Source organism: Desmodus rotundus, chromosome 6 (assembly GCF_022682495.2).
Source record: "Desmodus rotundus isolate HL8 chromosome 6, HLdesRot8A.1, whole genome shotgun sequence".
NCBI lineage: Eukaryota > Metazoa > Chordata > Mammalia > Chiroptera > Phyllostomidae > Desmodus > Desmodus rotundus.
The window spans coordinates 116,297,345-116,322,459 of NC_071392.1; the positions used below are offsets into that span (position 1 = coordinate 116,297,345).

General features: G+C 49.0%; 1 protein-coding gene across 2 annotated transcripts in view; it reads right to left on the reverse strand.

Annotated features, from left to right (window-relative positions):
* LOC112303850 (signal-regulatory protein beta-1-like) overlaps positions 1-21,625 on the reverse strand; it is a 47,908-nt gene extending 26,283 nt beyond the window's left edge. Inside the window, exons 1-6 of one of the 2 annotated variants that reach the window (XM_053926859.2) lie at positions 21,485-21,625; positions 17,373-17,723; positions 11,544-11,861; positions 10,637-10,969; positions 6,378-6,486; positions 3,596-5,845 (exon numbers count right to left, since the gene is read on the reverse strand). In XM_053926859.2, coding sequence (XP_053782834.1) covers positions 6,380-6,486; positions 10,637-10,969; positions 11,544-11,861; positions 17,373-17,723; positions 21,485-21,554 — 1,179 coding nt within the window. In that variant the 5' untranslated portion in view covers positions 21,555-21,625 and the 3' untranslated portion in view covers positions 3,596-5,845; positions 6,378-6,379. Of the gene's footprint in view, positions 1-3,595; positions 5,846-6,377; positions 6,487-10,636; positions 10,970-11,543; positions 11,862-17,372; positions 17,724-21,484 lie in introns of those variants that run through there. The other variant, XM_053926860.1, reaches the window with a different exon arrangement.
* Positions 21,626-25,115: the final 3,490 nt, after the last annotated feature.

Consider the following 25,115-nt stretch of genomic DNA (forward strand, 5'->3'; position numbering starts at 1 on the left):
GAAAACAATAAAGAGGTGAAAAGTAATAAAATGAACTTACATATAGCAACACAAATAATTACACAAACTGTGTTAGCATAAAAAATAAAATAAAGTGCCAGAATGACATATAAGCTATAATCATATTTGTATAAAAATGAAAACATGCAAAGTAATACTGAATATTGCTTAAGTATTGATGCATATGTTATAAAATAATAAAATGTTAATATTTTGCAAGGAAATGTCCATGGATATTTTTATATCATTCTTTATATATTTCAGACTAGCGAAATGTTTATTTGAGTAAGAGATTTCAAACATCTACATGTTCGAAGGAAATTGCACTTGCCAAAGCTCTGATTTTATCTCTGATCCACAGTGTCTGTGGGAGTGAAGGGTCACACTGCCCCTCTCTCACTGGAAGACTTGGTGGTGAACTCATGGGGGAAGAAATCCAGCGGCTTTTCCATCTCAGCTATTGAGGCTGCTGGTCTCTATCCACTGCACGCAAACTGTGCGTGGTCCGATTGGCCGAGGTCCGTCTGAGACACTAGTGCAGACTTGCAGTTTTATTCTGGCAACTTAAACTTTTATCACTTCATGCTAAACACAAGCGACTCTGATCAACTCTCACTATCGCTTCATTACAGCACACAAAGCTTTAGTACAAGAAATATACAAAGAAGAATCCTTTCGATAAAATAGGTTGAGCTTTTTTGCCCATTTTATTGAGACATAATGACACATAACTTTGCACATTAGCTTTAGAGTACAGGATAATGATTGGAGATACATTGTTATTATTGCAAAATGATGGTCGCAGTGAGTTTGCTGACATCTATGACCTCACAAAGTGAATTTTTCTGTTCATATGATGAGAACTTTTATATTTGCTCTTTAGCAACTTTCAAATGTGCACGCAGTGTCCTTGACTGTGGTCCCGTGTCGTACATTGTGTCCTCAAATGTAGTTATCTTACCTCTGGACTTGCGTGTATTTGGCCACTTTCACCCATTCTCCTACAGCTATGCCCTGCCTCCGGGACCCCCAACCTCTTCTGTGTACCTCTGAGTTCTGTGTTTTTGATTCTGCATATAAATGAGAACATACAGTGTTTGTCCCTCCCTCCCTGAATTATCACATTACCACGATGCCCTTAAGTTCTATTCATGTTGCTGCTGATGGCAATAGTTTCTTCTTTTTATGAATGGACAACGTTCCAGCACATCTTCTTCCTGCTGTCATCCCCTGATGAGTAACTACATTGGTCCCCTGACTCGTTACTGTAAATGATGCTGCAGTGAACACGGGGCTGCGGGCATCTCTTCAGATAGTGGTTTCATTTCATGTGGTCACAGACCCGGAGGTGGACTCGCTGGATCCACGGCTGGTAGTTCCATTACGTTTTGTGCGGACCGTCTGTGCTGCATTCCATCGTGGCTGCACCCAACCTCCGACTGGATGGATTTCACTGCCCTTTCTTTCATTTTCCTGATCCTCTTCTCTGCTTCAGTTAGTCTACTGTTGAGCCCTTCCTTTGAGTTTTTAGTCCAGGGACTGTATTCTTCACCTGTGTAACTTGTTTGTTCTGTCCTGATATACTTATCTCTCTGTCAAATTCTCCCATTGTGCAATATTGTTCACCTGGGCACGTGAGTACCTTTATCAGCATCAGGTAAAACACTTACCCACATTTCATTAAGGTATATTTCTAGAGTTTTACATTATTCTTTTATTTGCTACGTATTCCTTCATTGCTTCATTTTCTTTGACTCTCTGTGTTGGTTTCTGTGCATTCAATAAAAGAGGCAATTTTGGTGAAGTGGTTTGTTCTAGATGAATTTTATAATTCAGTCCTGATCTAGCTTGATGGTCCCTCCAAACTGTGTGATTGTCCAAGCTGCCTTGTGTATTCTGGGTGGCCCCCAATCGTTGAGGTGGCATTTCAGTGTCCCAAGGGGAGGGTATCAGTCTGCACCTAGGTGCAGCCTGATTGGAACCTGTATCTCTCCCAGTACATAGTGTGTTAGTTAGACCAAAGAAGGGAGCAGGTGGAATCAGACACTTAGCCTGATTAGACAGGAAGAGGAAGCCTCCCAGACACACGGGGCACAGCAGCATCCTTGCCAAACCAACCATAATCCCCTAGTAGGCAGGACAGACCACCTTCGCGATCTCCGCAGGGAACAACCAGGTGGGGAGGGATACCCAGGGAGGGGAAATCCCTCTGCTGAGGCGAGTGCAGTAGAAGCCTAGATGGTGAGCACAAAGGGGCAGGGACAAACCTGAGGAGACAGACTGAGGGTTGTGGCACCAGCATAGCCCAGGAAGATCCAGGAAAGGAACTGGTAGTTTGAAATAGAGTCTGCTCTAACCCAAGCCCAAGGAAATACAATGAAAGCTTAACAAAGGTAGGGGGCATCACACTCTCTCTCTTTACCTGCTCTGCAGGCCCAAGCACAGTGCCCTTGGTGGGCTGGGCGGGAACAGAAACTGCTGGACGGCTGGGGCTTCGTATGCCAGGCTAATGGGACGCCAGCTCTGGATCCTGACCCCCGTTCTAGGGCTTGAAGGGCCCCAGAGGCTGGAATGCTTTCACAGCAAGGCAGAGCTAAGCAAGCTGGTCGTGGGTAAGACATTGCCTAAGCCCTTCCTTTGTTTTTGCTCCAACAAATCTTGCCAGTCACTATGCCTTCAGTCCTCCTAAGCTTGTATCCTGAAATGCACTTCCTGTGATACTGTGGATGAATTCTATTTCCTCTGGCAACAGATCCTCAGGCAGAAGCTTCTAAAGTATATAGACCTCTTTCAGAGCAAGACTGGGAGATGGGGTGGGGGTGGTCTGAGTGGAGGGAGGCTAAGGGCGAAAAACTGGGACAACTGTAATAGTATAGAAAACAAAATGTAATAAAAGAAAAGACAGGGAGATGGGAGGTCTGACTGCTGTGTGCGTATTTTTTTGTTGTTGTTTGTTCTCTACCATCCCGGGGGACCCACTAAAGCAAGCCCCACAGCCACCAGAGCCAGGCAATCAGTGGGTGCACCTCCTGCATCCCCTAGAGCTAAGGGACCACACGTGTGCACAGGCTCCTTCAGGGGGACGCCAGGACCCGGCGTGCAGCAGAGGGAGTGTGTGCAGGTGGTAGCGCTCAGCTCCCTGGTGTCTGCAGAGGGCTGTTGGCCTTAGAGTGGGTTAAAGTAGGAGTCTGGCCCTCAGACTGCAGCTTTTACAAAAAGTAAATAGTCCTCTTTCTGTGAAAGATTAGGGACTAGGAAATGGGCACGCTCCTCTGTTGCCTCTGGGTTAGGCCCAGGGTGTCGGGATAGACAGGCAAGTTGGTCCTCACAGCCCGCCAAGAACTGCTTCCTTGTTTGGGGCAGTGCTGTGGGCGTGTGGATTCAGGCCCATTGGCTTTCAGATCTACTTGTGGGGGCCCATCCCTCAGGGGAACTTTTACAATCAAGGAACTTTAACAATGTAACAATTGGTAGATGTTAGGTTTATATTCCACTTGTCAAGGCCACACTGGCAGTTGTGAGTCTCTCCTGATTGGAGGTCTCTGGGCTGAGGGCGGGGTTTCGGATGAGACTGGGTCTCATTCTCTCCTCTTTGTTTAGATGTGCGTTTTTTCTTGGGTGTCCCATGCTTGGGAGTGTCCCCAATAGTCTCTGGATTTCCTTCTCAGGGGATCGTTCCCCTAATAGCTGTAGATTCAGTGAGTCTCTGGGCGAAGATGAGTTCAGGGGCCTCGTAAGTCACAACCTTGAACCATTCAGTTTTGCTTAAAATAATAAAATCTTATTTTCCTTATTTTGTCCATGTTCGATATCCAATGTTCACAGGGAAGCGAAACCCCAAGGCAACAGGGTTCTGGTGAGACAAGATTTATTATTCTGGCTGCCAAACCAGGAGACTGTCGGAGATGGCTCAGGTCCGTGCCTCCCCTCCCGCAGCCCAGAATTCAGACTTAAAGCAAGTTGTAAAAATAATGTTGAGACATTATACAGATTTATTAAATCTATGAGTCTTGATCAGGCAATTTTGGAACTAAGTCATCTAAATGGAGGGATGGGGAAGGTGAGAGACGGTGCACAGGAATTCCTAGTGGGCAGGGTCTGATTGGGTGAGGTCTAGGTGCCCCGCCAAGTGCGGATTCCTGGGCCTCCGTCACTTCTGACTACTGTGTCTGTGAGGAGCGCGTCTGTGCTCGGAGTTTCTGGCTCCACGTGAGTGTCGCTTCAGGTCACCTGGAGTTCATTTGTCAGCTTTCTGAACATGCCCTGTGCCTCTGGCACCAGTCTGACTCTGCTCTGGGAGGAGGCCTGCTGTTATAAAAGGAAAAAAAAAAACCCAAACCCCAAAACTATTAGGGTCTGTTTTCAGCGTTAGAACCTAGTTTCAATTATATTGTGATTTGCTCCAGTTTCCCCTCATCCTGGCAACCGTGAGCCCGACTTCCAAGCAAATATTGCTCTTGCCGTCCTTAAAGCAGATTCTTGGATCCAGGTGCCAGGCCAAACGTAGGAAAATTTTCCCCAGAAAAGTCTGAGAACATCTGCAGGCAGCCAGGCCCCTGGAACACTTTCAGTGTCGTCACTTCATGGGGCTGGAAAGCCCCAGACCATGTGAGTTCCTTGCTGAGCAGAGCTGGTGTGTGTTTTCCAGCATCTGAACCCAGGTCTCTGCCTACCAGACCTCAGAGGGGAACCTCTCTGCTTGATCCTCTAAAGGGCTGTGAACACGTGGCCACTCAGCGTCTGAGGGGTCACAGGGCGGCGTGGTCTTTAATGGCTCGTCGGGTCCAGTGGTTCATACACTTAGACGTTGTGGATCAACACAGTTTTGAAAAATAATTGTATACGTTAGTTTTCAAAGAAAAATTAATTTCAAATGCCCTTCCAGTTGCTATAAATGTTGTCTTAGAGCAGAAAGCCAATACCTGGAAAATACAGAGAATATAATTCATTTCTTTCTTTAAGACATAGTGATTGATTGTCTAGGTTGAAAAATCACTTAAAATCTCCAGAGATAATCAATCATGAAGGTATACATTAAGGGGACAGCATGGTATTCAAGAAAATCTACTAAACTAGGCAAGAAAAGTGAGAGTCTGTGGTGTTTGAATCCTGCCCCTCAGCCCCCTTCCACTCGACAACATGAAAACCACTCCCGACGGGAACAGCGGGGACACAGGCTGCCTGTTGGCCCAGCTCCTACTTAAAATCAATGAGGATTCTCAGCTCACATGAAATTACTGTTCCTCAGTTTTATGCTATCATTAGAGAGCAACCAAAAAGATTTTTTAAAGGCATATCCATTATTGAACCAGTGCCAATATTAAGGCGGCGACCTCGCTGTATCAAACTGTACAGCTTGGTCACAGCACTGCCTTCTCTTCCTGCGGCTCCTGGTCGATGGTGACGGGTAAAGGTCTGATGGCATTAACGGCACTGTCCCTTCCGTGTTCTCTATTCTCAGCAGCCCATTTTCCTCAACCACATTTAAGTCATGAGTGTGACATGACGCACAGGTGACCACGTGCAGTTCTGTGTGTGATTCTGACAGGACGAGGTCCGGAAGCATCACAGACTGTGGGAAGGGGCACTAGGGGCCCATGGGCAGCAGGTCCGCTCTGGGGACAGGCATTTGAAGAAGAGTCGGTGACATTTTCAGTTGATTTTTTTTTCCGTTAGGCTGAGTGTTTCCTAGAAGGAGGGAGACTGCGGAGATGGAGGGTGGGGAGCAACAGGGGAGGAAGGAGGAAGCTCCAGGAAACACGTTCTCATTTAATTATCTGCTGGTCATTCAAGAAGCGTTCCCTGCATGTCTCCTGTGTTCCGGGCCGTCTTCTTCCTGACACGCCTGTCATGAGAGAAGGTACAGCACCTGGCATAGGACTCTGCCGCCTCAGCCTTTCTCCCCAAGTGCTGATGCCTGTTCCCATCCCTTCCACTCCGTCACAGGGAAGATCAGAGCTGGGATGGCCCTCAGAGCAGCGGGTTCAGGAATCCTCCAAAATAATCCAAAATATGACTTCTTTAACCCCCAAAGACCCAGGAATCAAATAATCTAGAGATGGTCTTCAAGGGAACCACCCTCTCAGCTGCCCCTCATTCAACTCTCTCTGCCCACTTCCTCCAGAGAAACCCTGAGACATTGTGGACACCCTGTAACACCTTTGACTCAGCCCACCTCCTACAGAATCCACCCACTACATAGGAAGTGAGAATCTCTTAGAGAGATCTTAGAGACTCCTGAGCGTACTGATATACATGCATCACCTTCTCTTTACACCACGTTACCTCTGACCCTGTGTGACCTTGGGCTGGTCCCTCCTTCTGACCTTGTCCCTTCTGGGGCAGACCTGGCCCACTCTCCCCATCACACAACTTACAGTCAGGCTCTCCACTTCCTGTGGGCATAGAGGGCAGACACACCAGTCACCAGCAGCACCTTGAAGCCTAGGAGCACAGCTACGAGGACGTCAGTAGACAGACCTGGGCCTGAAAACAGAAAGAGGAGGAGCCATTAGAGGAGACCATTCCCAGGGGCCTCTACTGGCTCCGTCTCAGGCTGCCTGCGCCCACCAACGTTCTGAACCTCTCGAATCCTGCTCTGCTCTCAGGCTCAAGGCAGAAATGTCTTCCCGAGGGCAGGGGTGAAGAAAACGTGTGCAAAACGACCCATGAGTGCGGCCCCTGGGTAACTAACTTGGTCCTCACTCCCCTACGAGGCAGGTAGTATTGGCCTCAGTCTAATGAGGAAACTGAAGCTCGGACAGTTTGTGGAGCTCACAGATTGGTGATATTCAAACCCAGAAAATACATGGCTGCTGTCCATTCGATGACCTTAAGCCCTCGTCTTATGAGTGAAGACAAGACCAGCCTGTCAGAGTTTCAGGAACAATGTGAACAGGGCATTTGAGAGCAGTGAGGACAGATTTCACAGAGCGAGAGCCACACGCAGTGCTTCTCGCGAGAGCTGCAGGCTGGAAAACATCCTGACATTCAAAGAAATGTGGTCAAAAGATCGGGAACAGCTGAAACACCATTCAGGCGGCTATGACCCCAGGTCCATGTCAGCTGAACCCTTTCTACTGCACACAGAAAGTCAGATCTGGGAAAGCACACTTGTAGATTCTTTGCAGGTTTATAATGACCCATTTTTGTTTAAATAAAAGAAATGAAGATATTAAATAAATCATTACAATTAAAATAATCCTTAAGGTAGGATTGAGGAATTCACCATATTTCCTGTGTGGTGGTGGAGAACAGCAATTCTCAGCTGAGAGGATCTCTGGGGCTTTCCCTGAGGTGAAGAGAGCTTCATTGTCAAGTTTGCACTCCCTCCTGGAGGGCAGCCTGGGTCAGAGGACTGGCTGTACTGGGAGTATAAAGGCTCAGCCCCTCCCGTCCATGTAAACAACTCTCAGAGACTGTTCTTCTGTCCAGGTCTCTGTGGAGCGGCCAGGTCTGGTGCCTGCATTGCAGTTCGGCAGCTCCCTCTCCTGCTCCTTCACTCCCCCAGGAATATGCATCCTGACAGCCCCCCACAGTGAGCTTCCCACACTCATGTGCATTTAGAGTCTGCTTCCCAGGGAATCTGACCTATAGAAGTATGTCTGGGGGTCCTCTGGAGAGCAAACTTGAAAATGCAAGTCAGAAACTGGATCACTCATTAGCAGGCTGGTCAGGAAGACCCGGGTCTGGCTGGAGGAGGAGCAGGGGTCAGCCCCACTGGCCCTATGGATGTAATGGGTAAAATTTTCACTGGGAACAGGAATTCTTTAACAAGGGCAAGGGAATAACAGTGCACCAGTCATCAGGAAGTTAGTTGGGAAGTGGTAATTGTAAGGAATATGCACTTGGATGGCTGTTGCTGGGGCATCAATCCTTTGTAGAAAGACAAAGAAGAGCTGAGAGTGATTACTTGCAAGGTAAAGGGTAAGTGTGAGCCACAGAGTTGTTTCATAGTATTGCAGATTGTTTTGTTTCCAGAACCACAGAGCAGACAGAATGGAGATTTGGGTCAAGGACGTAATTCCAGGAGAAGCAGGACTACAGAAGAACTTGAACTCTCCACTTCAATGGGCCCTCTCAGCCAGAGCAGGGCCCTGATGGGGAGATAGGGGACTCTGAGATAGGGGCCTGTGGGCCAAAGCACTCAACAATCCTTACTCCCATTTTGGGCAGCTGAGGACAATGGCAGCAGCACAGCTACTTAACTGCAACTATGGCCTCTCCAAACCAAAGAAAAAAACACAAAAGGAAAAGTCAATCCTACACACTACTTGCTCTCAGTATTACTTGAAGAGAAAATGTAAAAGTGTCAAAGTAGCTGTAGGGGAAACAGAAGAATCACCAAATCCTAGTGCAAAGTCATCCATGTGGCACCTGCCCACCCCCACTCAGGCACAAGGCACAGGGCAGCTAGCAGAGGGCTGAGAGCTACTGGGGACACCACCACCACCAATACTGAATCCACCTAACTCTGAAATACTGCAGAGTGTCCTGGAGATCAGATCACAGACATAGCAGAAGGCTTCAAAGTAAGTCAGCACAAAAGGGTCGGCACAGAATCCCCATAACCTGTGACTATGTTACATGTCCTGGCAAAAGGGTCTGGTCATAGTGAGTAAGGAGTGAAATGGGGCACGATCCAGCATTTTCCAAGTGGAGCCAACGTACTCACAGATCCTGCTAAGTGAGAGCGGGGCAGCGAGCCATAGAAGAAGATGCGATGACAGGGCAGAGCTCAGAGTGTTGTGAGCCTCAGCCCAGGGTGCGGCAGCCTCTAGGGCTGCAAGAGGCAGGACCCGGAGGCTCCCCTACAGCCTCCAGGGGAGCCCAGTCCTGCCAACCCACTGCAGACCCCTGACCTCTAGAGCTCAAAATCATAAACTTGTGTTGTTTAAGGCACTGAATGTGTGGCAATTTGTCACAGGGATCATAGGAACTTAATCCAGGGGGGAAAGAAAAAGGACGGATGTGATTGAAGGGACTGGGACAACTTTAAGCACACAACTTCAAGCACACAACTTCCATGGAGAAAAGCAAAAACAAAACAAGGGAAAAAAGGCAGTTTGGAACTGTTAACTGGAAATAGAAATAGTGAAGGCAGGAAATTTAGAGTTCTGAAAGACAAAAAAAGCAAAAAATGCGAGGACTTGAAACCAAGTTCTCATTATTGAAACCAACCGTGCACCATAAATCTGCATCGATATATATGTGGATTTTGCTGTATTGACAGAGGAGAGGTTCATTCACCTAGAAATACTGTAAACACCTCAATACCATAAACATGGCCCAAAAGATGTGCATTTGATGCCACCCCCATTGGCCCAGGACTGCAGTGGCCTGAATCCTCACATGCTGGTGTAGACTGTGACATCCCAGTGCGGAGGGTCACGTTGGCATTTTGCACGTTGCTTCAGCTGGTCAACCCAGACAGCCCAAACACCGTTTCCAGGTGGGTAGTTAGCTAGTGCGTGGGGCCAGGCCCACCGGGGGCACTCGGAGGTAACAGTCTGCTCTGAGACACGCGAGAGGTGGAGACTCAAAAGCAAGCCCAAGGGTGGTCCAGCGAAGAGGGCAGAGACTCATCTCTGCTGCCTCCTGGTTCAGTTCTCCTCTGACCCCTAGAGAAACACCAGGTTGGAGCCCAGGAGGACTGGAGAGGGAAGAAAAGGCACACTAGCTCGGGACCTGGGGATGGGAGAGGAAACTCGGCATTCAGGCATCGCAGTGGCACTGTCCTCGCCCCCCAGGCACAGAATGCAACCCAGGTGTGGCATTAAAAAGTCTAAAACCAACAATCTATGTTCCTGCCTCTGAAAGCAAGGACAGGGGGAGCAAAATCAACCCAAAGCCAGCAGGAGGAAGGAAGTTATACAGGAAAGAGGAGAAATATTGCTGAGATTGAAAATAGAGAAACTATAGAGAATCTCACTGAAAGAAAAACTGGGTTGTGTGGAAAAGTCCATAAATTGAAAAATTTCTATCAAGACCGATGAGGAAAAAAACAGAATGACACATTTCCACATCAGGAATGAAATGGGTCAGCACCACTGATCCCGCAGACGTCCGCGGTGTAATGAGGGCATATCTGAGCAACTCTGCAGGCGGACGGGGGTGATGACTGCTGGTCCCTGGTCACAATGTGGGGAACAGGAGGCCTGTGCTGTGACCACCCGTGGTCACTTGGACGACTTGTCCTGACTCAAAGTCCAGGTCCTGGGGCTCACTTCTCTTTACAGAGCAGTAGTTCAGCCATTTCCTGGGTGACCTTACTGATTGGGATGGAAAAGTCTAGGATGGAATAGAGACCAGGAGGAGGGGCTGCTGTGGACAGTGGGCACAGGGATTGTTAGGGGAAGGAAGGGAGAGGCAGGACACTGTGAGCTCACGATCTCCGTCCCTCTGTTTTTCTTCCTTTAATGTGTATCAATGTCAAAAGATGTATAAATATATGTACCAAATGCTTACCAGTGGTGACTCTTTGAGTGTGGAGTTTGTGGAGGGGACCTCCCTTCAAAATTCTACTTTCTATCGATAAACTTCTAGATTTTTTCTGTAATAAGCACTAATTACTATTTATAATATTAAAAGCAAAGACAAAATTTAAATAGCGGGTCAGTCGGGGTGGAGGCCTCACCAGAGGGTCCGTCTGTGCTCAGGTCCTTCCGGTGAGCAGAGGCCTCCAGGGTGAGGTTCCTGCTGACGGCCGGCTGCCCATCGTGCTGCACCAGACAGGTGAGCACCACGGCCTCCCTGCGGGCAGATGAATTCACCAGGAGCCAGCTCCCCCAGGTGAAGGTCCCATCCTTGTTCTCTACGCGAGTTAAGGGTGTTCCTGTTCGCGACATATTTCCATTGTCCAACCAGGTCAGCTGTAGGTGCTGGGGGTAGAAGTTCTTCACCTGGCAGATGATGATGGTCTCCTGGTTCTCTGAGACGGTGTGTTGGGAAATCAGCAAGGTGGGCGGAACTGAAACAGCACAGGGCAGAGGCTCTGACCTTGTGGGACACACAGATCACAGAGGAGGGGCCTGTGACTTAGCCCCCAACCACAGCAAGGGGTCACCCAGGACAGTGCTAGGTAAGCAGTGGGTGCTCTGACACTGCGGGTTCACTTTGAATATGAATGACATCACTAGGTACAGTGCCTGCACACAGTAGGTGCTCAGGACTGGCAACTGCTATTAGGGTAATATGAGTGAAATCAAATCTGCACAGTCCCTGGCATACAGTTGGAACGTAATAACTGTAGCAAAATAAGTGAAATCACCAAGCATGTAGGGGCTTGGTTTATAGTAGGTGCTCAATAATTGGAGTTGCTATGGCTAAAGTAGATGAAACTACCAAGTACAATGGTAGGTGTTCACCTGGTGACTGCCATTAAACAGTGGGGAGTGACAGGCTCATCCAGGTACCAGGTGATGGGAAGGACTGTCAGGAATTAGATTCCAGGGAAATTAAGTCAGAGCAAAGAGCAGGGGGAGAAGCAGGCTTGGAGGGTAGGAGCCAGGTGTGGGCCGGGGCTGGGTGTGAGGGGCATCTACCTCGGATGATCTCTGACAGGTTGGCAGTCTGACGAAGAGGGCCCCCCTTCAGGGTGACATGCTCCACCTGGCAGATGACCTGGGAGCGGACATCCCTCCGGGCCAGCGGCAACGTGACTGTGCTGGAGACGCTGTAGGAAGGGCTGTCTCCCTCTGGGTCCACGTCGGTCTGGGAGGGTGGGAGCTCATTCCCATCTTTGAACCATCTCAGGATGACGTTCCTGGGGGAGAAGCCGTGGGACTCGCAGGTGAAGCGCACTGTCTGCCCAGGTGCGGCCCTCCCCATGGGGGCTGACACCACGGGGGGAGAGGGTTGGGCTGTAAAAGGAACACAATGAACATGAACATGATTGTGACCATCACCACCAATGACAAGCACGTGACACTGTTAAACACCTTGTCATGTATTACTTTTTATCCTGTAACAACGCTGGGGGCGTGTCATCATCCTCATCCTACAGAGCAGGACACCTCACAGCTGAACTCTGAGTGAGTGAGGGGCAGGGCCCACAAGCAGCTCCAGGCCTGAGTTCAAAGTGCACCCTCTTTCCTCCCCAGGTGATCTCCCATCACTCTGGGCTCAGGAACAGCAGTACTGACCGCTCTCCCTCTTCCTATTAACCCTCCTGTCTGGCCGCCCCTGACACCTTCCCAACCTCACAGAAAGTGTTCACAGAGTACATGCAGGGGAAGCCATGGGGGGCGGGACCCCATGAAGTGGGAACAGGCTGGCAGCCCAGGACAGGTGCAGCCGGGGCACATCCCCGTCCCATCTGTGAGATGGGACAGCAGGCACTTCTTCCTGGGCTGCAGGGAGGGGTCGATCAGGCAACGGAAGCTGTTTTGCTTTGAGTAAAATAGAAGATGCTTCACAAAAGTTAATAAACAGAGATCCATCTTGAACCTGGATCTAATTTATATCCGGAACTCTCCCTTCAAGCACTAATAAGTTTACTCCCTAATTTTCATTATTTCAACAAATATTCCAATAACGGCGAATCTGTGCCAACTGCTCAATTTCACAGGGATGGGTGATCGGATGTTTATCTGAAATTGGGTTCTTGTCTTGGGTCCATTTTGGATTCAAACAATAAGAGTGCTGAGAGAGTCAAAGGCGGTTAATTTCTCAGTCGTTAGAAATGAGAAGAGACACAGACACAGGACCGAGAAGCAGGCAGCACTCCCCTGTGTCCTGAAAGGATCCGCACTGATTCCAAGGATCACTGAATCAAATCCAAGAGCAGTTTCTCCCTGTAGGAAGATTCTCTAGGGTGTCTTGGAATTGTTAATCATCACCCAACACCATCTCTAAACAGCGGGCAGACATCAAATATGAAAAAGTTTTGCATTTGTAAATATCTACCTTGCTTCCTAAAACTCTTCAAACATTTTGAGGACATTTGTAAGCAGGGTGCCACTTGAATAAGTCATACAAACCCTAGCAGCCTGGACGTCACCGCGGGGATGGATGCTGGGATCAGTTACCATTGATCCAGAGCCTCCTGGGCTCCTGACGGCGGGCTGATGCCTCTGTGCCCCTCAGCTGCTCACCCTCCCACCGCCCTGCAGGCTGGCCCTGTGGACTCGCTTATGGGAGGGGGCTGAGAGCAGCTGAGTACGAAACCCCAGATGGAAAAAACAACAAAGGAAACGATCAAATTGATGTTCTCTCACTTAATGTTTTTTCATAATCCCCCCAGGACACAAGTTTGATGAAATGACTTTCAAAACACACATCAGCCTTGGCTCAGTGGAGTGAGTGTAGGCCTGTGAACCAAAGGGTCGGTGGTTTGATTCCCAGTCAGGGCACATGCCTGGGTTGCTGGCCAGGTCCCCAGTACAGGTTGTGCGACAGGCAACCAACCACACATTGCTGTTTCTCTCCCTCTCTTTCTCCCTCCCTTCTCCTCTCTAAAAATAAATAAAATCTTTAAAAATACACACACACCAGGTCACAGGTGTTTCCCTGCTCATCAGCTCTTTACAGAAGCTGGGAGCGTTTTTCAAAAAGGGGAGCAGATTTCCTCAGTGACATGCTGGTGTGTTGCTGGTGTGTTGGGGCAGGAAGGGCTCTCAGGTTGGGTATTTGTGGGGACTCCGGAGCCTGTTCAGACACACAGGTTTGAAGATGAGACATTGTCCCCAGACATGGAGCTCGGATCGCACAGGGTGTCCGGGCTGCGAGTCCTCAGGGCTGGAGAGAGCAGGGTGCCACTCTCAGCGCTGGCCTGCTCCGTGGGAGGGTGTCCCTGCCCCTCCACTCAGGCTCGTTTTCGTGGGCCTCTGATGAGCTGTCTCTGGCCAATGAGATTCCGAAGCACCCGCACCACCCAAAGGTGTTGTTCTCACAGCCCCAGCAGCAGGGGGAGCCACCTTTGTCAGGGGAAAGAATACGAGGTTTCCTCTGTGGCCTCAGAGAACATACAGCTCAGGGCTCTCTGCCCTGGCTCTGCAGTAGCAGCCTCTGGATAGTTAAAAAATTCAGCTGCCAGAGCCACACCTGAGCATTAAGTCAATTCCTAGGATAGAGCCAGTGATTCCAGTGACAGCCAAGGTTGAGAGGCACCGAACCCCACCTCCAACCCCATTACACTGAGACTTGGGAAGGAAAGTGGCCCATCCGAGGTCCTATGGCTTCAGCTGGTCATAGCCCACACTCATCGAACATTTACTGCGTGTCAGGCACCACTCTGAGCACTTCCATGTGCTCTCTCCTCAGTCCTGGGAGCTGCTCTGTGAGGTCGGTGCTGTCCCTGACAGGTGAGGACACCAGCACAGGGTGGGGAGCAATGCATCAGAGGTCACGGGCTATGAAGTGACCGAGCTGGGATGTGGGCCTAGGCAGGGGGCTCAGCCCATGAGTTCACCCACTGGGAGCTGATGCTCAGTGCCACCCTGACCCACCCAACCGGGGGCTTTCTAGACGTCCCTTCCTGTCCTCACAGACCCCTGATGGGAGCTGGGATTATCGCCCCTGAACAGGCAGGGACACTGAGGACCCCGGGGACACCGGGACTTGCCCAAGAGCACCCAGCGGTGGAGTGACGCCATCGCTCACCGAGGGTCTGCCCTCTCACCAGACTCACTGTAGCCTCAGTCCTCCCTGCAGAGGGTGGTGACAGCACCCACTGTCTGCGGGTGAGGACACCAAGGCCCAGCCAGAGAGAGTGGGCCACCCCGTGAAATATCACCCAATTTGGGGAGCGACTCTCTGCTGGGCAATTCAGACAGAGCACCTCAGTCCTTCCACTCTCCTAAAGGAGCCCATGGTTATCACCTTCTTACAGAGGAGTAAAGGGAGGCTGGGAGAAATGAAGGGTTCGTCCCTCACCCAGTACTAGGGCCTGGGGGTGTTTGCTGTGGCCCCCAATTCCTGTCCATCCACACAGGTCCCGAGCTGGCTGCCTCCTCCTCTTTTCTCTCTGAGAATTTTGACTTTAAGGAATAATGGGGAGGAGTCAACTCCAAGTGACCAGGACTTGCGACCCTCTCACAATAAACAAAAGACGTGGCCTCCTGAAAAAAGAGTCTAAAATACGAACTCGCTCACGCAGGACCCCAACCAACCCCTAGGAAATGGCTGCCCCTCCTTATTCTGGGTCTGCAGGTCCAGGATCATTATTTAAGGTGTTTCTGGGGGTGCTGTGACCCCTCTCTGCTCTGTCAAGGCCGCCGTCCCAAGGCTGTTCCCGCAGGTGCTCAGAGAAGGACAAACAGCACAACAGCCTCCCAAATGCTTCTATGTCCGAGCGCCGTCATTAGGAGCAGGGTCAGCATAGGGCGAGACTTCTGTGTACCTGTCTGATCTGGGTTGTAAAGTTGCCCCACTCGGCCCACAGAACCTGTTAAAAAGTACTCACTGCGGAAGCCAAACCAATTTACATTTTAAAGGAGAGGTTTGGAGCTTTCTGCACACTTGGACAAGCACAGTGAGGTGTGGCAAAAGCCAGGGGCTGTGACTCAGGCTGTTTGGGGGTCAATCTTAGCTTCCCTACCTGCTCACATGTCACGCCCCCTCTGTGAGCCTTAAGTCTTCACCTGTCAACAGCAGCCCCCACCAAAGCACTGGTTACAGAGTCAGTGCCAGGAGGAAGGGAAGGCACCCAGAGCGCCACTGCTCCCGCCCCCTCCCGCCTCCCTGCCTTCTCACCCAGGGCGTCCTGTGGGCAGGCAGCTTGGGGAAGATGAACGAGAACTTTAACAGAGGGCAGCAGACCTGAGATGGAGACACATACTGTCTGTGATGGTCCAGGCAAGGGACACACCATTGGGAACTACTGTAATGTCAGAAAATTTGGGATAAAGCCACCTTCCCTGCCTGTGTTCAGGGGTTGTAGGGAGAATCCATTGCTACCTCATCAAGGGGGAAAATTGGCAATATCCATACAAATTAAAATCACGTCATACCCTGTGACCTAGCAATACCACCTCCAGGGGGCCTCTCCTCCTGAGCAAGTGACACAGGACAAGCTTCTCCCTGCATCACTGTGCTAATAGCCAGAGGTTGGGAACTACTCGTCTCCATCCATAGACTGTAAATGAATGATGCTGTTTCCATACGCTGGAGGGTGAGGCAGCTGTGGAAGAAGGGGCAGCTGTAGGTGCTGATGTGGCTGCTCCATTTGGGGGGATGAGGCTGAAGGATCAAGTGGATTTCAATGACCTTGGACTTCAGGGTCTGAATGTGAGGGGACATAAACCTTGGAGAAAACAATGAAAGGAATATTCTGGTTCTTTGTTCAATGGTTTGGTGTAATAACTTTGTAATCAGCACCTACTATGTGCCACGTCTTCCATGGAAAGAGGGTCCTACAACAGGGCAGGAAGGAATGTTGCTTGGGCTCAGATGGGGCTCTGGGTTGATGCCTTCACTCACTGGCCATGTGACCAAGGGCAGAACTACTGTCCCCTCTTGGCCCCAGGCCCCCTTCTCTGCACGGGGGGTCAGGCAGGAAGGTCTGACAGTCGTTTGTGTCTGGACATCCTGGGATTCACACTCCTGGGTCTCTGGCAGAAAACCCTAAGTGAACAAATTCACTGTCTCAACGGGGTGACCCTGAAGGCACCCACATGGGGAACCTCCTCCCAGAGTGAGGGACAGTCTGAGAAGACTCTGCTCAGAGCCTGAGTGACAGTGTAACCAGGTCCCTGAGATAAAGGGCATTTATCAGACAGACCCACGGTGAGCGCCCAACCTCTGGGCACCTCCTCCCAGCGGGGCTGTCAGAGTAAACAGGGGGTCTGTGCCCCTTAGGAATGTCTTCTCATATGATGCTTCTGAGGAGGAAATAAAGCAACACGTCCCCCTCCCTGCCCTGCATGGATCTCTCCCAACTGCAGGGAAGAGAACGAAGCTTCGTGGGAGAAGAGCTCTGCCTGCTCAGTCCCCTGCAGCTCCCACCGGCACTCAGAGCGGAGCCCGGCTCCCAGCAGGTGTCAATGAGTTTCAGTGAGGGGGACTCAGCCACACTGAGGGGAGTGCTGTCTGGAGGCAGAGGTGGGGTCTGACCTCGTGAGGGGCAAGTGTCTCAGACCTTCAGTTCCCTCTTGCCTGGAAAGGGGCTGGATGAATTGGAAAGACAAGGGCAGAGAGGGAGGTCAAGCAGAGGACGGTTCCAGACTTTTCCCGCCATTTACCAGCCATGGGGCCTGGAGACCTCTCAAGGCCTCACCTTCCCTGACCTGCAGAAGGGGTGACATCAGACCAGGAATCAGATCCTGACTCTAAGTGCCCACAGCCACACCTGATTCCTAGCTGCTGCTCAAAGAATGAACATTGTCACCAATATTGTCACACAGCAGGGACAAAGGGTCCTGCTCTGTACTCACCGCTCACGGTGAGCCGAGTGCCGGCTCCAGACTTGAACTCCGTGTCGGGGCTTCCTCTGCGGAACCTCACACAGTAGTAGGTACCGGTGTCTGCTGGGGTGATGTCACTGATGCGGATGGAAAAGTCCGTGTTGTTTCTCTTTGTGTTGTCTGTAACAGGTGTTACTCGGGGGAAGTGGCCTCCTTTTTGACTGTAGATTAACTCCCGGTCTGTCCCTGTCCCCCTGAACCACATGAGGGGCCCCACAGGGAGCAGGGAGGTCACGGTGCAGCTCAGAGTGGCCGTCTCTCCAGCTGCCACTGCCACTGACTTGTCAGGCTGAATCACCTGCAGCTCCTCACCGGCCCCCCCTGGAGGGAAACACAAAGCAGTTATTCATTCATCCATGTGTGATCCTGTGGGTTTTGTCAAGGGTTTATCAACAACAGCTTTCACTGACAGAGTGACACCCTGGGCGAGCCTGGAGCTCAGCACAGAGCAGGTGTCATACATGTAACCCCCACAATGAGCCTGTAATGTGAGACCCTATTACAAAGAAGGAAACTGAGGCACAGAGAGGTAAAGTGATGGGGCAAAGAGTGGGTGTAAATCTTTCCCTGCCAACCAGTTCTGCTTGGTGACAGCAGTGGAGGGTGTGTCCCTGGGCCTTTCCCTGTGCCACTTGGATGCCTAGCTGAGCCACACGGCTGCTGGCGGGGTGACCCATCCAGCCTGAGGAGGAGCGTGTTGGTCAGTCCATCTGTGCCCAGGATGCTAAGGCAGCCATGGCTGGTCTTGTAATGATGATGAAATGAGTTACTAAAGGTTCAGTGAGTTTTTACCCCAACTTTACCTCAACTTTTACCTCAAATTTTCCTCAACGTTAACATCTCCTGTGAAAGGGCCTGTGCTGCTGGACCTGAGCCTCAAGCTGGAATGGATGCAATGAGGAGTATTTCCTAGGTAGTGGTTCAATTTCAGAATTCTTTGAGATTATGAAAAAAAGTTCACAGACAAAGAATAAGAAATGATCAGAAGCTTTAAGGATGAATGTTTGGCTGGATATGTTTTCAAGGGATTTGGCCCCGAAAGAAAACGTCATAATTGAGTTGTTTGCCTTCCTGGAGTGGAGTCGTGTGAGTTCTTTATAAATTTGGGAGATCAAACCCATGTCCGAGGCATCATTGGAAAATATGTTTTCCCATACAGTTGGTTCTGTTTCATTTTAGTGCTGTTTTCTTCAGGTGTAGCCATGCTTTCTTGGATGTGACACCAGAACCACAGGCGACAAAGGAGAAAACAGTCACTCAGAGGAGAGGCAGCTGTGGCACCTCTGATAATCCTGTGGTCTTCTCTGTCCCTCAGCTTCTGCTCAGGGAGAAAATCTGTGGGTCACCTTTGCAGCCTGTGAGCTGGTGAGCCCCTCCCACCGAGCACTGTGTGTGAGCACACAGCCCCAAGGAGGCCACGTGCTGTCACAGGGCAGGTCCCATTGGGCAGAGAACAGGAGACTGACTGGATTGAAGTCAGGAGAAGGATGGGGGCAGGGAAGCGGAACAGCTGAGAACACAATGGGAGAAACAGGAATAAACATGGAGGGAGACGTGGAGGGAAAGGAGGAGGGAAGGGAGAGGAGGGATCAGAGCGTGGGGAGGAAGGACAAACTGCTGTCTGTGCTTCTGTAAATCTCACATCTACATCTGTGACCCAGGCTTTTCCCTGAAGTCCGGACTGGATGTCCAACTGCCCACTCAATTTTTATTTGGATGAAAACACACATCTCACAGTTAATATGTCCAAAGTGAACTGAATTTCCCTCATTGCTCTCGGTTTCTCACCTGAGCCACCTTTATTCTTCCATGTGCAGGGTCACCAGCACGTGGAGTCTCTCTCTCTCACCCCGAACCCCGGTGCCTCAGAAGCCCTGTGGCTCCCGTTCTGCATGCACCCGAGTCTCCATCTTCCCCCGTCTGTACCGGCTCCTGTCCTGGTACCGGTCACTTATCTGCATGACCGCTCTGTGTCCTGTCGTAGTCTATTCTCAACCAAATGCTAAGATAATTTAAAACTTATGTCTGATTAGATCACTTCTTTCTTCAAAACCCTGCACAAAGCAGGGAGATCCTACTCGCACGGGCTTTGCACAGGCTCTTCCCTGACAGGAGGGCTCTCCCCCGAGATAACACGGGGCTCACTCCCGACCTTCTGTTAATCTGGCTCGAACCTCATTTTCTCAAGGATGCTCACCCAGACTACACTGTCTAAAATTCACCCCACCGGAGGATTCCCCCAATTCTCCTATTTAACAATACTTTAATTTCCCCCTAAACCTTATTTTCTAATAGCCTATATTATCTATTTTTATTCTGTCCACTGTTTACTGTCATTTCTCCACTGGGATACGAGCTCCATGAGGGCAGCGACTTCTTCTCTTTTATTCGCCAGCGCACCCCGAGTTCCCATAATGTTCCTGGTCCGCTGTACGTATCCAATAAATATTTGTAGTATGTGTGGGAATTGGCCAGTCAGACTCCTCCCGGAAATCTTGAGGCCTATTTTAAGTCGGCAGATCGATAGAATTTATGTCAGAAACTGAGTTTCCCAACTAGACGACGTGAAGAAAACCAAAAGCATCTGGTGCATGCGCAGGAAGAGGAAGAACCCAGGAACAGAAAACCACACCCCCCTCCCCCAGCACAGACCCCTCCCTGCACCCACGGGTCCAATGGAACAAATCTCATGGGGATGGATGTGGCATAACAGGGAAACCCGTGAGCTCTAGGATGAGACCGTTTGAGTTCAAATAATAGATATGTCCCCTACCGTTGAGTGACCTTAGACCTCTCTGTGCTTCTCTGTTCCCTTCTCTGGGGAGAGCTGACAAGAGGACCTGCCTTGGATGTAATGATGACGTCAGAGAGCAGACGCAGGAATTCCCAATCGGGGCTGCACGTGGTGAGTTTTTGAGCAATTGAAAAGGGGTTGTCATTGTACTTCCTGGAGCTGTGGTGCTTCATGTGACAGCAGAGGATATAGATGTAGATGCGGAAATCGATGGAGATGGAGATGGAGAGATACTGATACTGATATTGATATAAGTATAGATGCAGACCATCCAGGGAGGCATCTCTGTGTTTTTAATCCACTTCCTCCCGCTTCACTCCCATCGCTTATAAAAGAAGGAATATAACAATGCACACTTCCACTCATTTTACCAAGAGAGAAGCTTGCTTGTCCTAAGAGTTGGGGAAGGTAAAGGGTAAGTTTACGGAGGCAGAAAGGAAGGAGGCAGCAGAGAGAACTAAGCATCTGTTCATGCGCATTTCCTGTAGACTGACAAGGGTTTGAATCAAACAGTAAGAAAAGACTCCAAAAATCTCATGTGTCTGTGTGCACGCACTCACACCAATCACACACACAAACACACACAGATGCAGGTGTCACGAATATATATAGAAGTATGGCCTCACATTCCAGTCACAGGTCCTTTTGAAGATTAAATGAAATGATCATACATATTAAATACTGAGAAACAGACTTGGCACACAGCCAGACATCGTCAACAAAAGTTCCTGAGTAGACAGCAGAACTTGATCTCTGGGTCTCTGCGTGGCCTGATGGGAGATTACTATTCTTCCTCGTTATGTCTCTGTGTTAGTTCTGATTTCTCCACAATCAGCCTCCACTGAGAGCTGAGCAGCATCGCATGGTTAAAAGAAAGAGCTCTGCAGCTGCTGCCCTGGATTTGAACCCGGCTGAACCACTGCCTCACATAGGTGACGTTGCCAAGTTACTCTCTCTGCCTCAGTGTCCTCATCTGCAAATCAGGGATAAAATCATAGGCTCACACAGCCATATTGTGAGGATTAGAGGGGTTAATGCCCACAAGCCGTCACAGGTGTGGTTTGAAGCGTCATCTATTTTGACACCTCTAGTAAACAGGAGCAGGTGATGGACCCACAGAGAAGAAGCCCAGATTCCAGATTTCATGCTTTCAGATAATGTCCTATCCTTGGCCTTCTGTGAAAGCACTGGGTGATGCACCCTGTTTTCCTGGAGGCTCTCAAATTTCTGAAGGGCAGGAAGAGGTCCAGGAGCAGGGAGAGGGGATTCTACCCCAAGGCATGCTCACCTGTGAGGCCCAGCAGCAGAGGCAGCAGCAGGCAAGAAGGAGGGAGAGGGCAGGAGGCAGGGATGGGCATCCTGGAGGCCTGAGGAGCCTGCTCTGTCCTAACGTGTGCTGGCAGAACCCGGACTCTGCTCTGTGGGAGGAGAGAGGCCCCACATCCCAGGATATAAGAGGAAGTGCCCAGGATGGGGTGCAATGGCTGTGAGACAGTAGCCCGCCTCTAGATCCGAGATAGTTTCTATTTCCGGATTGTGAAATAGAATGAGGAAGAGAAGGCCAATAGGGGGTGAGGAGTTACTCATCTTAGTCGTCAGAGAGACTTGGACAGCCCTACAGGAAGTAGTGCTTCCTCCTTCCTGAGGCCTCTGCTCTCCTTTGGGCCCCTTCACTCATCTGGGATCTTCACAGTGATGCCCCACTTTGGGCCCAGGATGAGAAGTGTCTGTGGTTGTGGACTGTGTCCCAAACTCCCAAGCCATGAACCTTCCAAGATGTATGGCTTTTGGCCTCATTCACACCAGCCTCACTGGGAGCTACAGTGATGGAGAGGGGAAGGGGGTTCGCCAGAGCTGGCCAACATTGGGATGGAAGTAGGTTGGTCCTGAATGACTCCCTATACCTAACCTTTATGGATGGGGCTGGTAAAATGCAGCCCAATGCACAGTGCGTTCTGGACCTCAGAACTTGTACATGCTTCCATCCAACAAAAGGAGTACTATCCTGACTTCTTTCAAATGAGGGAGGGGATTCATAAGACCCATGGTTAGACTCCCAGGCATTTATCTCAGTGATGAAATTTATGTTACAACCAAAACCTGTGTGCTGATGTTTATAGCAGCTTTCTCTGGAATAGCAGCAAAAGATCAAAAATGTCCAATAATAAGTGAACAGTTAATGAAACTGTAGTACCTTGCAATGTCTCCATACAAGGACATGCAACAACTTGTAAGTTTCTCAAAGGCATTATTTTGGGTAAATAAAGTAAATCTCAAAATCTCACGTACTGTATGATTCCACTCATATCACATTCTCAAAACTAGGGAGTGGAGAGCAGACTGGCCCTTGCAGAGGCTGGTGTGGTGGGGATGGGGTCACTGTGAAGCCGAGCACAGGGGGCCTCTGTGGTCATGGAATTGCTCTGTGTCGTGGTCATGGTGGTGGTGACACACACATACACCTGAGGGACCAACACAGCACAGCAGGGCATGTTACAGCATTTAGCTGTAAGTACCAACCTCATAGTCATTGTAACGAAGACATGGACTACTCAGTTATCGATGTCATTAGATTATTAAATTATACTGCAATGATATTGGGGTGATGGGGAAGTAGAAAATGTGCAAGTGCGGCATGAGGTCAGGAGTGACAGCGCCTTATGGCCCATCTTCCTTAGCGGGACGTCAATACGTAAACCCCGAGGGTCAGAGATCCAGAAGTGCACTAGAAGTGCGTTGCATGAGGTGTGACAGTAAACTCTGCAATAATCAGTTCGCAGAGTCGAAAGTGGCTGCCCCCTGGATGTAGGAAACAGTGGGTGGCTCGGGAGACTCCAATCTTCACATGTAGAACTTGTGGAACTATTTTGATTCTTTAAACACGGCACATGTAACTTGGATACAGGGAGAAACTAATCATAGATGATTGATGTTATAATTGTGCAAATAAGAAGTGTACATACTATGAGCACTAGTAAGGGTTTCATAAGCTTGGTGGACATAGAGTGATGATTGAAATCAATTAGCATCCTAAATAGTAGTCAAAACACACTGAAAATAGTAGTTATTACATTTAAAGATTACATGAACTAGAAAGTGTTCAATGTAGCTCTAAATTAGAGATGCATAAGACCACTAATGGGAAAAATCGTGTAAAGTTGTGAATTGAAAGTCATAAATGTAAACCTGTATAGATATACATCTTACAACAGAAAACCATGGAGCTTGGAAAATTAGTAAAATGGAGCTACAATTATCAACATTATGAAAACACACAAAACTGTGTAAGCACAAAAATAAAGTTACAGAATGTTGTATACAGTAGAACAGCATTTAAATAAAATTTACAACAAGCAAAATAATATTAAATATTACTTAAATATTTACACATATATTGTAAAAGCATAAAATCATATTTGAGAATAAAAAACCAAATTGAGAAAAGGTTTTTCAAAATGAACACAAATCATAAGGCAAAATGTAATCATTTTGCAAAGATAGGGTGGTGGGTCCATGGGTTTTTTTGTACATTATTTACATTATATTACATTACATTACCTTACATTACATTTGCATTACATTACATATTTCAGAGTACCAAAATGCTTAATCTTCTTAGTGATTTCAAATGTCGATGTGCTAAAATGAAATCATACTTGCAAAATCTCTGGGTAAAGTGAAATCTTCTCTGAATATTAAAGGTTGTTTACAATCAGAAAGAATGGAAGCCCATTGTCTTGCTATGATGGGCCTCTTTTGGGAGGAGGCAGGGCCAGTTTGAAGCTCAGGGCATCTAGGTACAGGCCTCTCGGAGTCCACGTGACCAAGCCCGTCTTTGACTCAGGTTCATTGTCAGAGAGAAAGACCACCAGGAGGGTATGTGGAGGAGCATGTTCGTGGTCCAGGTGGGGCTGGCAGAGTGAAGGGCCAGGGTCTTGGGTCACCTGCAGGTCCTCCCAGTTTCTTCTCTCCAATGGAGCTCCTTGGAGAAGGCAGGAGACAATGTATCACAGGGCATGAAAGATGGAGTGAAATTCATTCATTCATTTACTCATGCATTCATTCATTCATTCACCCCTTTATTAATTCCACAAATATTTATTGAGCACATACTAAGTGGCAAGCCCTGTGTCCTGGGTTGGTAGCACTGATCAGAAATCAAGCCCCTACTCAGTTTACCCAACCCCTCCTCTTTCTGCTCCCCCTTTCATACCCACATTCATCTTCACCACTGGTCAGCACCCCAAGGCTCTCAGGTTGGGTTCATTGATTTTAGTTCTACTTTTCTGTTCATACCAAACATATATCATATGAAAACTGAACTATGGCACAGTTTATGAAGGACTCTTTTCAGTTTGGGTCTCAAAGCTTTGGTTTTCATCCTACCTCCACACTTTGGACCACCTTCACCAGGGTCCCAGGGAACTTTCTTTTTTTTTTCCCCATATTTTATTTTATTTTATTTATTTATTTTTTAAATATATTTATTGATCATGATATTACAGTTGTCCCATTCCCCCCCTTCACTCCACTCCATCCTGCCCACCCCCTCCCTCCCACATTCCCCACCTATAGTTCATGTCCATGGGTCATACTTATAAGGTCTTTGGCTTCTACATTTCCTACACTATTCTTACCCTCCCCCTGTCTATTTTCCACCTATCATCTATGCTACTTGTTCTCTGTACCTTCCCCCCCCTCCCCCTCCCACTCCCCTATTGACAACCCTCCATGTGATCTCCATCTCTATGGTTCTGTTCCTGTTCTAGTTGTTTGCCTAGTTTACTCTTGTTTTTATTTTAGGTGTGTTCGTTAATAACTGTGAGTTTGCTGTCATTTTTACTGTTCCTATTTTTTATCTTCTTTTTCTTAGGTAACTCCCTTTAACATTTCATATAATAAGGGCTTGGTGATGATGA